This window comes from Sinocyclocheilus rhinocerous, unplaced genomic scaffold, assembly GCF_001515625.1.
Source record: "Sinocyclocheilus rhinocerous isolate Xijiao unplaced genomic scaffold, SAMN03320098_v1.1 scaffold72, whole genome shotgun sequence".
NCBI lineage: Eukaryota > Metazoa > Chordata > Actinopteri > Cypriniformes > Cyprinidae > Sinocyclocheilus > Sinocyclocheilus rhinocerous.
Genome location: NW_015628351.1, coordinates 2,802,267 through 2,817,126, shown reverse-complemented (window position 1 = coordinate 2,817,126; position 14,860 = coordinate 2,802,267). Strand labels below are relative to the sequence as shown.

Here is a 14,860-nt window from a genome sequence, read left to right as displayed (position 1 = left end):
TATAAATATACAGAAGGATCTAAAGAATTAGTCCACTAGTAAAAATTGTGTTTCCCCACAATAAAGTGCATCTCAGATTCTGGGTACTAACCTGGACTCGATGGCACATCTGCTTCTGGGATGCATTCGAGGCCAGGCTGGGGTCTGCCCAGGGTAAATCCAGAAGTTGTGCTGGAACTTGAAGACTTTTTATCAATAGTCTTCCCAGCATCCGAGGCAGACTGGGCATCCTTCACTCGATCCTTCAGGAATGATTATTATTTTGTAAATCAACAGCCAAAGAGAGAAAATTTTTAAAATGGCAACCAAAATATGAATTGTTAATTATAGAAGCAGTATAGAAATTTAATTGGAAATAAGATTGTGAGATCTTAAAACGTTTAGATTTAAAAGATACTATAACAAAAGTGTGAGCTTAGTTCAGTGTGCACTGCAGCCAAAAGACTGACATAGAAAACAGTGTTGGCATCAATTCCACCATATATCACTCATGTAGGATAATTACTTCAAAGTCACAAATACTTTGCTAATCTTCAAAGACATGCATGGCTCACTTTTAATATAAAATAAAGGTATAGTTCACCCAGAAATGAAAATTCATTATTTACATAATGTCATTTAAACACCATAAAAGAATGTTTTAAATAATGTTTACATAGATCTTTGCCATACAAATGCAAATAAATAAATAAAAATCAGCATACAGTACATAAAACGTATAAGTGAGTAAATAATGAGATACTTTTCATTTTTGGGTGACATTTACATTAAATTTCACTGAATTGGAAATTCAAATGGAATTAATTTAATGTGAAACTCCTTGCATAAGTCATGAAAAAAGCAAAGAGAGAAGGGACACCATCATATTACAAAATTAGAAACACACACTCGATTAGCATTCCCTGATACCTTATAATGTGAGGGATCCTTGTATGAATTAGCATGCAAAATCAAATTCTTCAAACACAAATAATAAGATGAATGTTAATGTTCATAAACTGTTGTTGTTAATTTGGGTCTCATATTCACACAACCTGTAGACAATCACACAGGGATTAAATGAAAGGTGAATCCACACTAATATAATTTTTCTACTAAAAAACTGTGATCTTAACCATGCAGAGTAAAGAATGGGACTACATCCATGAAGCAATTTCCTCAATGCTTGTTTGAGAAATTCAATTTAAGCTATCAATCCTCAATGCGTTTCCCCACCCCCAAGTCTTTTTTACATTATGAAATCATTCTCAGATTGCAGCAAACCGACAGTAAAATGCTCCTTAAATGCATCCCACAGGTGCAGAGTGGTGGTGTAGTGTGTATATGGTGATGGTAGGACTCACCAGAGAAGGGAAAAAGGTATGTGCCATTGTAAGTTTCTCTACCTTATCTCTGAGAGAGAAGGTGCCACGAGTGCCAGCAGGCAGGAAGCGGTTACGCACTCGGAGTTGGCCCAGGTTGGCCACTATGAGGCGTTTAGAGCGGGAGCTCTCTGGGATCAAGAGGACAGGAGCACCTGCCTCAATGTCCAGTAGCACACGAGCAGCTCGCTGTGGGCGCTCACGCACCTGTAGGGTAGAAGGTGAATTAAAACAATCCCCTTTAAAGATCACTGCAATGTCATGACGGCCTAGAATTAAATGGCATCTCACTACATGTCCGAATAAAGTCATCTATTTTTAAATGTTAAGCTAATTTAGAGTGATTATATTAAGGTAAACAACATGACAGTGTTTTACATTTTCTGTTCATCATGTGTAGACCAACCCAGCACGAAGTCGTTCATTTAACTTCAAAGTTAAAATGATCAAATGAAACTTGTTTTCAGTTAGCATTCTAACATCTTAGCACAGCACTAACTGGTTTAAAAAGCACAGCATTTTGATTAGCTCGATCAAGAATGCACAATAACCATGTTGTCTAACAAACACAGAACAAAACAATTATCTGTGAAAGCAACAAAATTCTCATTTGACCTACACATCTGGGCATTTCAAAATACTTCAAAGAAAACCAACCCATTTGCAAGATAACATTGATGGTAAGATGAATTAATCAAATCAACAAAAACCTGTTAAGTAGATGCAAATATTGGTACTTTTGCTAATGCAAAGCGGAAAAAGGACTGAGAGCAAGACACGAGAATGTCCTAATGGGTAACTGCTGATCTCTAGCCTGTGGTATGCAAGAAGGGATTAGAGCCAGGACAGACAGCTCAGTGTCCAGCCTCATCACCAGTGTCTCCAGTTTGAAGGAAATGGGTGTTGACAACAACTTGTATAACTCTATTTTGTCTCTGCAGGGAAGGATTGAGGACATCCAGCTGATTACCCAAATGGTTATCTGAGCAGCAATGGCTGGTCTGTTTTCCCTGGGATACATGCATCACTTACATTAGGTTGTAGTACAAAGCAGCCTCAAGGTGGGCCAAATAAAATTTAAGGATGCTATCTCAAGATTTCAATTTATTGTCTAAAGTTTACAACTGAACAAACAGAATTAAAATGGGCCCTTACAGCCTGACCCTCAATGGCTGCTCTCTGCCTGCCCAGGACATCCTGTAGCTGTGTGAAGTGCTGGATGAAGGCCACCACCTCAGCCTGGAAGCGCTGGGTATGGACATACTGTACTGAGGCCATCTGAAGAGACACCTTCATATCATATTCCCGCTGCAAACAGGGGTCAGGTTCGCCATACCTGGAGATAGAGGCAATGTCAAAAGTAAATTATGGACACAAAAAAATTTGAAAATGTGGACGTGTATGTAATATGCATAAAATGATAGAAAAAAAGAAAATACTTGTGTATGTCATAGACAAGTGCCTCTCCACCATGTGTTGTGAATCTCTCTCTGTACAGATCACCGTGGGGTGTCAAATCACTCAATGACAAACTTCCCAGACTTCCTTGCAATGCCAGATCTCCATCTAAAAGTGTTGTACATAAAACATAAATTTTCAGAAAAAGCTTTTTTCTGATTTTAACAAATATTATTATAATTATACACACCAATCATTTCCATATGCGTAAACAGTTTAGAGACACTAGCTTTAGCAAGCTCGTTGGATTTCTTCCTTAGTACCAGTGATAAAGAGTGAACCTGTGGAGGAAGTACACAAGTCATTTTCTTTCAAGTTTATACTGTCCATAATTTTTTTAATGTAAGGAAACATATGTTGTTCATTATATATTCTTTTTTAAAACATTTATTAATTGATATAATTATTAAAATTTCTTGCATTATTTTTTACTGTACCTTTAAATCTAGCTTTGTATTGACCTTTTCCTCAATCTCTGTATACAAATCTCCCAGATCATTGAGGGTACTATTTTCCAGTGAGTGTTCAGGTGTAGGCTGAGGTGTGGTGGTAGGCACTTTCACAGCATGGTTAATAGCAGTAGAGCCAATGCCAAAGAAGTCTAGAATCATTACCCAGGTTTGCAGTGTGATGAGAATATCAAGGCAGTTGAAGTCCACATCCACACTACGGCCGATACTGCCATATCGTGTCTTAAACTCTGGGTGCCGCCTATCAACCATTAGCACGTTGATATGTACCAAAGAATCATCAAAGTCTGGCCGTGGGTGTGGAGACGGAGTATGGCGGGATGGGGATGGAGGAGGGGTACTGGGGCACTCTGCATCCTTCTTGCTCTTCCGACTGGATGCAGATGGTGTACTGGGGTGCCTTTGATAGAATTGGAAAACATTCTGTGCCTCTTCAAATTGTGCTGGAAGAGAACGGGGCATTTCTGCGCACAGAACATTGGACGTTGTTGGGCAAGATTGTGACAAATATTCCTTTGGACTGAAGGTGGAGGGCTTTGGTGCACCTCTGGACACCATAAGGTGTTTGTACTTTGATTCAGGGTTTTGCTCTAGCAGGTCTTCCATTAACAAGGAGTGAAGGGCTAGTTGGATGGAGACTGAATGGGGATGATCTTTGGTGAAGTCCCCCTCCAGGTCTTGAAAGCGCAGACTGACCAACCCTTGACATCCTTGGCTAAGGTCTCCACTCAACTGCACTTGCAGCTCTGAGACCCGAAAGATGGCCCTCACTTGGGTAAAAGAGGGAGGCTGGAGAGGGGGGCTCTTGTTTTGCAGTGGAAGTGTTGCTGAAAGGGATGAAGACAATGAGGAGTAAGAAATGCCAACATGAGGAGGGTCACGAGCAAAGAGTCCACCTTGCAGATCAGGGAAGCGATGTAGTTTAGTGGAGGAAGGAGTGGGAGGTGGTGGTGTGGGGGGCTGACTGGGCGTAACTCTCTGATCTTCGATGAAGGAGAGATTATCGAGAGTCTGAAGGACCTGCTCATACACAGGCTTACACAGACACACCTGACAGAAAATATAACAATTTAAAAATATGGAATTTACATATGACAAAGAGACAACTGTTATGCATTTGGGTAGTGCTTTACCTGGACGGCATTAACAAATCTTCCATCCACTTTCATTAGCCCAGTGCTCTGGTAAGGTTCTTCACTTGAGAAGGTAAAGTGTAAGTTTTCATCAACAGGGACTTTCTCAACAGTGAGCTGGATGGTGGCATCTTTGAGAATATGAAATGCTGAAAGAAGAAGACGTAGAGATGGAGATGTTCAAAAGTGCCTTGAAAGGACTTAAATATAAAGAAGGGGGAAAAGCTTCATGAATTCACCAAATTTTATTTCCAACTTACCTTTTCCTCGGCTCAAGTACTCAAAGAAGTCATGTCGTGTAAATTGTGGCTCGTTCAGATTAATGTTGCCACCATGAGAAGGTGAGGGTCCAGACGTGGCGCTGCTGTTAAGTTGTGCTCCTTTTCTTAAAATCAAGTTGCTTGTGTTGACTGAATAGAGTCTTATATCTTTCACTTCAACCTGCAGTTTCTCCCCTTCTGAGTCATGCCCTGTAACAAAGTTTTGAATTCGTATGCTCCCTAAATGTCCTACAAGCAACTCAGGGTGACCAGGTTTTCTAGGAATAGACACAACTGGGGATTCTATACTGACATCTAGAGTCAGCTTGACCATAAAAGAATCCAATCCTGGTTCCTTTTCAGGGACACAGAAATAGTCTTCCTCAAATGGGTCAAGTGTCCAGTTACACTGACTCTGCCTCCTAGATCTTCTGTATGGGTTCTCAAAGAGAGACACCATACCACTGTACTCTGCTGTTTTTGTTGCCAATACAGTAGAGACCGTTGTAGCTGCAGTTTTCAGCATAGACCGGAAGTTGTCTTCTACTTCATTTGCTGATAAACTGAGTTCTTTCAGGAACTTTGCTGAGTGGTTATAGTGTAAAGATGCCATCTGAAGTTGGAGGGAGCATTCTCCCTGAGATTTTTCCATAAATCGGAAACTCAAAGCTTCAGAGGGAGCCATGCCAGGAATGGAAAAGAATGCCACACCATCTGTAGAGGAGCGGTCTTCTACACTTCCAATACTGACCACAAACTGACTTCTGCCACCTTCCTGAGTCAAGTCTACGAGCTGAATGCATCCTAGAGAACCATTGACATCCAATCGACTTCCCATTGAAACATTGACTTTTGTGCCATTTACACTGGCAGTAGCAATTTTCATGCCTTTTTTCTCACCTCCTAAAACAGTCCCAATGGTAACAGTTCGCAAAAGCAGCAAGTTTAACCTGTGAATTTCAACAGTTAACTCCTTATTCTGGACATAAGTGGACTGATAGGTATCCTCATTCTCTTCTCCGTTAGGCAGTGGTGGTAGCTGTTGTGTTGGAGAGTTTTCATCTTTGGGGAAAGACTGCTGAAGGAATTTTAAAAGCTCTACTATGGTTTCAGGGTTAAGGATGATATCTAGGTTGTTGACCTGCATGGAGATGACCTGAAGAGAGCTGTCCAAGTTCATAGACGGGCAGTCTGAGCTGACAAACTGGTATTCCAACTTAATGAGTGCCTCCTGGTCTCTCAGGGGAGAGCCCCGTGGAGATGCCTTGTCAAAATCAAGATCTGAGGAGTCCCTGTGCAGACCTGGCAGTTCTGGAGATTTACCGTCTGGTGAGACAGGTGATGTGGGCTGGCTCTCTCGCAGACTTCCAGTAGGTACATCAAAACTTAGGTGTTTATGAGATGCAACAAGAAGATCAAAATCAGAGCCATACGTCTGCAATGTGTCCACAAGGTAGAGCCCATGGACTGTGAGGGAAACCATAGCATCATAAGGTCGCTTTACAAAATGTGACTTTGTTCCAAATACTTTCAGAACAGAAATATACTGGCCTCCACTTTCAATGCCAAGTTGCATGTAATTGATGTTAAACTCTACAAGGAGAAGTCTAGATTCCACAAGCACCTCTCGAGTATGTTGCTCAAGTGTCATCACACTCTTGGTAAGATTTTTATCAGAACTCTGGAGCTTCCAATCACTATCTTCCCTCTGAAAGATCTTCTCATGACGAAGTATAAGAGGGTCAGGGGATTTGAGGTTCTCCCCATGTTTGTCACCTCCATCTGCCCCTGAATTACCAAGTCGAGCCAGGCAGCTTCTCAGGGCAGTCATCTTCTCCAGGTTGATGTGCACTTTAAGGTCTGGTAGTGTTCCAGAGAGAACAGCCCCTGGAAACTGAGGGTCTGATGTGTATCGTAGTCTTTGCTCTAGCTGTAGTAGGACATTGAATTTCTCCACCACATGAGTGGGGCCCACTTCACTGTCCTGTAGATGCTTCCAGTTGTCTTTATAGTGACCGACCATGATCTGCAGGTCATTGAAAGATAAGGAGTACTTCTCATATAGGTTTTTGCTGACAATTTGGGCACCTTCTGTTGACTTAAGGCTGGTAATATCACAGGGCCTCTCTTGACCTTTGACATCCACCTCTTTCTCTGGAGGTGGAGTGCCAGGAGGTGTTGCTAATGGTGTCTGGAATTCTTCATCACTTTCTCCTTCTGTCTGAGAGGTCTTAGGACTTGTTTTATGATCTTCTGTGGGAGGACAAATAAAACTGTCACAAGTTGCCAACAACTGCAATAAAGGCATAATGTATGAAAAGGCTACAGCAGAAAATTTGATTTGACCAGAACCAGTTACCTTGGGAATTAGTAAGAAGAATTCGCCCAAGGTCTACCACAACTAGCATGGGGTCTTCAGACTGAAAATCATCTGGGAAGATGACTTGAGGGGCACATATATCTAATTTCATAGTCCAGTGCTTACTGTTCTCCTGTGAAAGAAAAACCACAGCAGAATTATTACTTAATATTACTAACTGTAACTGATTGCAATTAAATAAAGTCCTCTCTTACAATGAACTCTCCAACTAGCAGCTGATCAATGGTTTGTCTGATTTCTGCCTTGGTTTGCATCTTCAGCTTGTTGTATTGCCTCCTGGCTGCTTCAGCCACTCTCAGCTCTAACTCAGACTGATATCCAAATCCTGGAAAATGTTATATAAACCATAATGAACTGATATTTCACAAAACCAATTCAAACTAATTTAAGATAGATGCTTATCCTTAATGCACACCCGAACTCTAGCTGAATAACCCCGCTCTCATTCGAAAGAGGTTTCATTTTGTCTTGATGGTACAGGGTGACAGCTGCTTTCTCAAGGATAAAGTCCAACCGTGCAAAGAGATGATCCCTTCTTGTAAAGGTATTCAGTGTTTGTGAATCCTCCAAAGGATCAAAGAGATCATCTGTCTCAGCTGTTTGGAGGAGAGAAGGGACTTGATACATGGTGCATAATACCATGAAAATGTTCTATATAATTGTAATTTAATACAAAGAGACATTTGTAAAAAATTAGTACCTGCAGAAATTATTTAAAAATCATCTTTTTCCAGTTAGCATTGATGGAAGACTCACCAAGAATTTCCCACTGGGCAGTGCCAGGTAGAAGGTCATCTGAAACTGGTTGTCCATCTGGCCCTCTTTCACTTCCTCCATACCAGCCACTTTCTTGATAGCCTGAGGGTTATAAATGATATTGAGAGGACTGGTATTGACCTCCAGTCTCCTCTCAAATTTGCTCCTTATTGGATTACGTTCATAAATCATCTCAAAGACAGGAGGTGCTGATGATTCCACATCAGAGGCTGAAAAAAGACAAAAATTGAAGTTCTTAATCAGCCTTCATAGACATTTATTTGTATATATGTATTTTCATACAACAGATTTATGTTTTAATTTATAACTCACATAGATTGCTCATTTCTGTGCAGTTAGTCTGGCCAAAAGGCTGACTGATAGCAACAGCAACCTTGTCCTTAAAATGTAGAAAAGTTATGAAATCAATTATTACACATATTTCTGTCACAGATATTTTCAGTACACGAAGATTACTGTTCTATGGCAACAACTAAATTTAAATGTGAGAAAAAAACTAACCGGTTTTGGTGAAACAAGGACAGGAAAGATGGAGCCCTGGGTAGTGAGATCACGGAGAAACAACCCACCAAGTTTCACTGTGAGTAATGAAGACTCTGAGCGAGGAAGAGACTCAACTCCGATCTTCACACCTGTGAAGCAAAATTAAAAATGTAAAACCAACCTTCAAAACTGAAGTCATTGAGGCTTTATTGCAATAATAAGTATATATATATATATATATATATATATATGTTGTCCATCTGGCCCTCTTTCACCCCCTCCATACCAGCCACCCCAGCCTGGGAACCAAGACTGCAGATACTGGATCATGCCAGAACTCCCACTTTTAGGTATAGAGCCTGAGGGAGGGGAGGCTGGGGTCTCATTTATCATAGGCTCTCGTAGACTCTAAATGGATATGAGGGATGAATAAAATACATGATTAATTAGTGTTAAGTGACATGGATTTAACAAATGTATGGACAGTGATTATATTGATAATACTATTTGAATTGTTTAAATTTATTTCTTCAATATTTGGCTACACAGTATCAGCCATGACTTTTAACTCTGACATTTTCAAAGACCCACAACTGTGCCACTAAAGTAAGTCATCTCAGCTTGCCTCTGCAATTTCCTCATGTTTGCGGAAGGAGACATAAACAGTGTCCCGGAGAATCTGCAACTCCTCCAGTGTCTGTTCATCTTCAATCCTCTCTAACTCACACTATTGATGTGAGAGACACAGATTACAGATTATGTAAGATTCCAAACTCAAACACCACTCATGCAAAGGTGAATACCGAGACATTGTGGCAATCTAACTCTTCAATCCTGTAAATCCATAATTCTTACCTCCTCCTGTGGACTCAAAGTAACTCCCTTAAGCCTCTGGAAATACAGGCTAGTGTAGAGTTTGGCATCACGCGCCCTGTGCAGAGCAATGTCCCAGCTTCCCTGTCTCCGCTGTTCTCTGATCTCATTCAGGTTGGCATTAATGGCAAACATCCACCACTGTCGACAGCTTCAACATTAAAAGGAGATATTATTCTAGTAAAAAATACCATTAATGTGAAACAAAATATTTTTCAGGTTTTAATCAACATGACCTATTAAGAGGTTTTTAAAGCTTATTTCAAAACATATTTAGGCTTGTTTGTAATAAAAAAAAAGAAATCTCATTACTTTCCAGAAATGGGATGTTTTGGTCTCCACTTCCAAAAAAGCATCTCCCTTTCTCGTCGGTCCAGTTCTTTAAAGAATGCCATAATCTGTTGATACTGAACCTGAAAACAAGCACCAATTTAAATCATAAATGTGAGTTAAACAGTAAAAGACGAAACTAGTTTCACATATAGTATATTTTAAATGAATCAAACCCAGTTTGGTTAAAGTCACCCAGAAAAGGAACCAGTTGCAACTACTTTTGATGTTCACATTGAAGCAGATATAAAAGGGGACATCATCGCACAAATCAATCAAACAACAAAAAGTGCTCAAGTTTACATGTAATGTCGGGCCAATATTCCTTGGAGTGCCAGAAAACAGCCTAAAGGAAAGGTCCACATATGGGACCTAAAAAAAAAAAAGTTACCTGTGACAGACGAAGTGAGAGGGGTTCCAGTTGCACTTGGCCCTCAATGCGAGGTGTGTTACGAGATCGTAGCGGCTCTTTAGAGGCATTCCTCCTCACCAGCACAGAGGCACATACTGGCTCAAATATATACTGATGCTCACGGCTCTGCATATATTTACTCATCATCTCCTGTAACAGACAATTGAATTGATCGAGAAAAAGTTCACAAAAAGCACTAGACTTTGTGCTATTGAGTGTCCTTCCTTACATTATAAAAAATGTACCTGTACGTCTGTTGAGGGAAGATCTCCAAGCATGGTGCACTCCGTGTCCCAGTACACACTGAATTCACCAATTTCCAGCTCCTTCTGCCGAATAAGCTTCTGAGCCTGTGAATAAAGAGTTTACCTTTCATGTTCCAACATGTAAAGACAGAGCCACTTCATGAAGATACCAAATAATATGGATAACTCACTGGTTCTTTGGAGCAGTTCTGTGCAGATACATTCTTGATACAAACACCAAAGGCATAGGGTTTCTCAGGGTTGGAGAAATCATCTTCAAATCTTAAGTGGACACCTTGAATTTTCAACTAATAACATACAGAATAGCAAAATAAATATTTATTTCTGAAATTAAACTATAACAACAGCAGAGTGTAAGGAAAGAAGTAACTATGACTGAAAATTACCTCTATATTCTCAACTATTCTAGTCACAACAGACGCTGTGACAGAGTACCAGTAAGATTCTCCTTTCTGCTCACATTCACTCTGATAAAATAAAAAACAATTATTAAAAACACACATAATTGAATTGTGCATTTCATATATAAAAAGTTCAAAGTGATTCATAGATCACAGCACAAAAAGCAAGCATTAAAAACAACAGTGAATTATTCATATAAATAAAATAAATACAATTTAAATACATTTGAAAGTTTCATTAAAAAGATATATCTTTAGAACTGTGAGTGCTTGGTCTCGTTTTGATCATTTCAATAGCAAAAATGTTTATTTTTAAAGCATAATGGCTAAAATAAATAAATAATCAGCATTAGAAGACAAATCAAATAGAATGGAACAGACAAATAAATCACTTACAGTCAATGAATATGTACACTAGTACACAAGTAAAATATGAAAAACGTCAGCATTTGACTACAGCAATTCAACGACATTTTGTAACAACCTGTACCTTCCACTTGTCCTCTAGTGCCTTAAGCAGCTGTTTCTTCTGCTCCCTCTCAGCTTCTCTTTCTCGCACCTCATCATATTCCTGTGGGGGGGCAGGGCCGATAATCAGGTTCAGCTGGGACATGCAGATGACCCATGGGTCACTGTGCGGTCGATAAAAAGGGATCTGGAGGGTGATCTTCCCAATGACACCTGAAAAAAATTACACATAATATTTATGAAATACACAGAATTTTGCATACACACCAGTGTTCAAAGGTTTTTTAATTTTTGGAAGACATCTTATGCTCATTTATTTGATTAAACTACAGTAAATACAGTATTATTGTTAAAGATTTTTACCTTTTAAAATAACCCAATTATCTATTTGAATATATATTTTGCAGAATTTTCAGCAGCCATTACTCCAGTCTTCAGTGTCACATAATCCTTAGGAAATCATGCTGATTTGCTGCTCCAGAAACATTAATTATGGTAAAATCTTTAGTATAGGGACCAATTCTCACTATTAACTAGTTGCTTATTAGCATGCCTATTATTAATATATTGGCTATTTATTGGTTCTTATAAAGCGCATATTCTGCATGACCATATTCAACATCCCTAATCTTACATAATACCTAAACTTAACAACTACCTTACTAACTATTAATAAGCAGCAAATTAGGAGTTTATTGAGGCAAAAGTCATAGTTAATGGTTTGTTAATGGAAAGAAATGGACCTTAAAATAAAGTGTGACCCTTATATCAATGTTGATAAAAGTTGTGCTTAATATTTTGTGTAAACTGTGATAACGTTTTTTTTGGATTGTTTAATGAATAAAAAGTTCAAAAGGCCATTTATTTGACAGAGAAATCTTTTGTAACATTATTAATATATTGTCTGTCATTTTTTATCATTTTATTGCATCTTTGCATTTATGTCTATTAATACCATTGAGAAATTAATAACAATTCCTAAATCTAAGAATAAAAAACACATGTTCTCAAATATCATCATGTCACAGCAGAAGAAGATCCAGATAATCCTGTTCTGACATACTTCTGCTGTGCAAGAGTTTCCTTAATACCCACAATTAAGATCACAAGATGCAAACACCTAACCCTTAGTTAGCATATACAACATTTCAAATGATGTTTGTGCAAAGACACCCAATAAGCATCCGATAATAAATCAAAATAAAATACATTCATTTAGGTTTAAAGATACACTTAGATTAATGCCTAAAACATAAATATTACTTCTGACAACTATGCTTAAAATGGAATAGAAACACAACATCAATACTCCACTCATCACTGGCCAAGGAAAAGCCAATTTACTCAAAATAAGGTTTGTCCATCTCACAGTGGCCACCATGCTGGGATAACTTAAGTCATGATCAGCCGAATAACTGCTCACTTTATCTTGAAAAGCCCCTCTATAAACAGACACTTTTGTTGCTTAATAAATTAATCATCAGTGTATTTCCATAAGGGCACGCTGACATGTGTAGTATAAAGTCCAAGGTGACTGTCACATCATCCAGCAAAACAAACAAATTACTTACTGAATCTCTAACTGGCTACAGCCCAAAGGCTGGACTACCACTAACCTGCTTTGACCTCAAAGGGCAGATCAAATCCTCGGAGAGCATCTTTTCTTAGTGGGAGGTTCTCCAACTCCACTGCCCCTGGATCAAAACAAAATGCATACTTCACAAAATGATACACAACACAGACAGTAAGCTCCAATTAGCACACACAGACTAAAACAAATGCATTCAAATACCTTTGAGAAGAGCAATAGAGAGCTGGTCAGTGTTAAGGTTGCTCACATATTTGCCCAGATATGTGTTGAGCACCCAGGCAACAAGTCCCTCCAACATTATAGGAAGGGAAGAGTGCACTGGGATTAGTCAGTTAAAGTAAATCCTAGCAGGCGATGAACTTCACAGTTAGCGTTCACTCCAGTCATCTGAAGTCTGAGGAGTCAAAGAAACACAAACAAAACACAAAGTTTGTAGCAGTGCTTTGACTTGAAGGGCCCTATTGCCATCAACAATATTTGAAGGCCCCTCGATTTATCTAGTTGTTCGTGACTTATTAGATAAAGATTAAGGACTTCTTACCCAATAAAATATTTTAGAGCTTGGAATGGAAAAATGAAAATTCATTACAAAAATGGCAATGCCCAAGGGGTTCTAAGATTTTATTACTTTACATGACTTTGCCAGGTCTAGAAATCACACCTAAAATTGTTGAGTTGTTGAGGGAGTGAAAAAAAAAGAAAAAAGAAAGAAAAGAAATCCAATTGTTTAGCTGTTTTTTTTTGTTTTGTTTTTTTTACTTTATTGGAAAGGTACAAAACTTTTAAGAAAAAAAGTCTGAAAAAAACATGGACATGATTATAAAAAGTTAATTGGTCTTTACAAAAAAAAGTGTCACATTTGTGATCTTCCTTGTCAAAAATGACCACCATGAATGGAAAAAAACAAAAAATACAGAAAATTATTTTGGGGCTACAATCTACAGATCAGCCATAATGAAGTAGCATTTCATGTCTAAATATATAGCCAAATGCAAAATCTAATAAAAGTAATCACACCATGGTATTACATATGATTTTCTTTATTTCTCCCACCGGATGGTAACAATCTGCCTTCCATGGATTGGATTTTAAATACCTGCTATATTTTTTAACTTAAACATTGTATAAATTGAAAATAATATAATTTTTATATTCTTATATTTACATTATTTTATATAGACATATATCATGAATAGTGTAGTATCATGAAATCCCATCAAAACACAAAATTACAAAGAATAAATATTATAAAAACAAAATATATTTAGTTAATTATGAAAAAATTCACACTAATTGTCTTCGGAGTGTTTTGAACACAGAGAATCACAACTCTGACTCCTAAACGTATAATATCAGGAGTTTAATACTTTGTCTAATTTGAAATCATCTTGAGGCCAGGACGTTCCGTGAGGCCCCCTAGTGGACACTGGCTCCCTGGTTGAGAACCACTATCCTAAACAATTATTTGCTACACTAAAACAAACAGACTAAGACCAATATACGTGATTTTTCTGAATATCTGCCAGACAATTTCTACAGTTTGTACAGCAGAAACGTAGGAGTTGATAGCCTCAGTCACTTTAACTGCATCTTTTCCCATTCAATGAAAGTGAGGCTTTCGTTTTGCAACTCATGATAGTGAGTCAATTTAATGACAGAACATTCATTTTAAAGTGAACTAACTATGTAGAAAACTTACCATTGTTATGAGACCGTCTGCTCCTCGGTCAACCGCAGTCTATGATAATTTCAGTCCAAATAAAGTTAAAATCTCCACTGTCCAAGCCAAGCAAAGTCCTGCTCTTTGAAGAGAAGCTGTCCTTGCTGGCTAAAAAGAAAGTAAAATATCTCCTTTCTTTTTAAAGACCCTTACATAAACACACCGCAGCTGACAACCACAAACGAAAACAAACTACTGTTTGTGACGAACAAAACAGCACAGCTCTCTGTGACTCAAAGGCAGTGACACTGGGGCCGCGCTAGCATGTGCGCTCGTCCTTTAGCATTGCGCGACAACTGCCTGCCAACTTTAAAACATGACAAACAACTGGACAGAGTGACCGGTCACAGTCCGTAGTCTAGTTTTGCATTGGTCCGAGTCTCTTGTGAAATACGCCCTGACCTGTAGGCACAGTTTGTCGTGGGTCCTCTGCTCTCATCTCTCAACTTCCAACATGTCAAACTGAATTCATGAAAC

At 38.7% G+C, this 14,860-nt stretch overlaps 1 protein-coding gene across 1 annotated transcript in view; it reads right to left on the bottom strand.

Annotated features, from left to right (window-relative positions):
* The window catches only part of LOC107737673 (vacuolar protein sorting-associated protein 13D-like), a 44,990-nt gene extending 30,130 nt beyond the window's left edge, over positions 1-14,860 (bottom strand). The window contains exons 1-26 of the mRNA XM_016549263.1: positions 14,363-14,860; positions 12,865-13,057; positions 12,689-12,766; positions 11,095-11,285; positions 10,590-10,670; positions 10,374-10,490; positions 10,183-10,287; positions 9,917-10,087; positions 9,508-9,608; positions 9,178-9,346; positions 8,948-9,049; positions 8,571-8,730; positions 8,341-8,471; positions 8,152-8,218; positions 7,833-8,048; positions 7,257-7,387; positions 7,042-7,174; positions 4,683-6,935; positions 4,423-4,571; positions 3,257-4,339; positions 3,010-3,100; positions 2,801-2,927; positions 2,517-2,697; positions 1,386-1,568; positions 910-957; positions 92-242 (exon numbers count right to left, since the gene is read on the bottom strand). Coding sequence (XP_016404749.1) covers positions 92-242; positions 910-957; positions 1,386-1,568; positions 2,517-2,697; positions 2,801-2,927; positions 3,010-3,100; positions 3,257-4,339; positions 4,423-4,571; positions 4,683-6,935; positions 7,042-7,174; positions 7,257-7,387; positions 7,833-8,048; positions 8,152-8,218; positions 8,341-8,471; positions 8,571-8,730; positions 8,948-9,049; positions 9,178-9,346; positions 9,508-9,608; positions 9,917-10,087; positions 10,183-10,287; positions 10,374-10,490; positions 10,590-10,670; positions 11,095-11,285; positions 12,689-12,766; positions 12,865-12,961 — 6,316 coding nt within the window. The 5' untranslated portion in view covers positions 12,962-13,057; positions 14,363-14,860. The remainder of the gene's footprint in view (positions 1-91; positions 243-909; positions 958-1,385; positions 1,569-2,516; positions 2,698-2,800; positions 2,928-3,009; positions 3,101-3,256; positions 4,340-4,422; positions 4,572-4,682; positions 6,936-7,041; positions 7,175-7,256; positions 7,388-7,832; positions 8,049-8,151; positions 8,219-8,340; positions 8,472-8,570; positions 8,731-8,947; positions 9,050-9,177; positions 9,347-9,507; positions 9,609-9,916; positions 10,088-10,182; positions 10,288-10,373; positions 10,491-10,589; positions 10,671-11,094; positions 11,286-12,688; positions 12,767-12,864; positions 13,058-14,362) is intronic.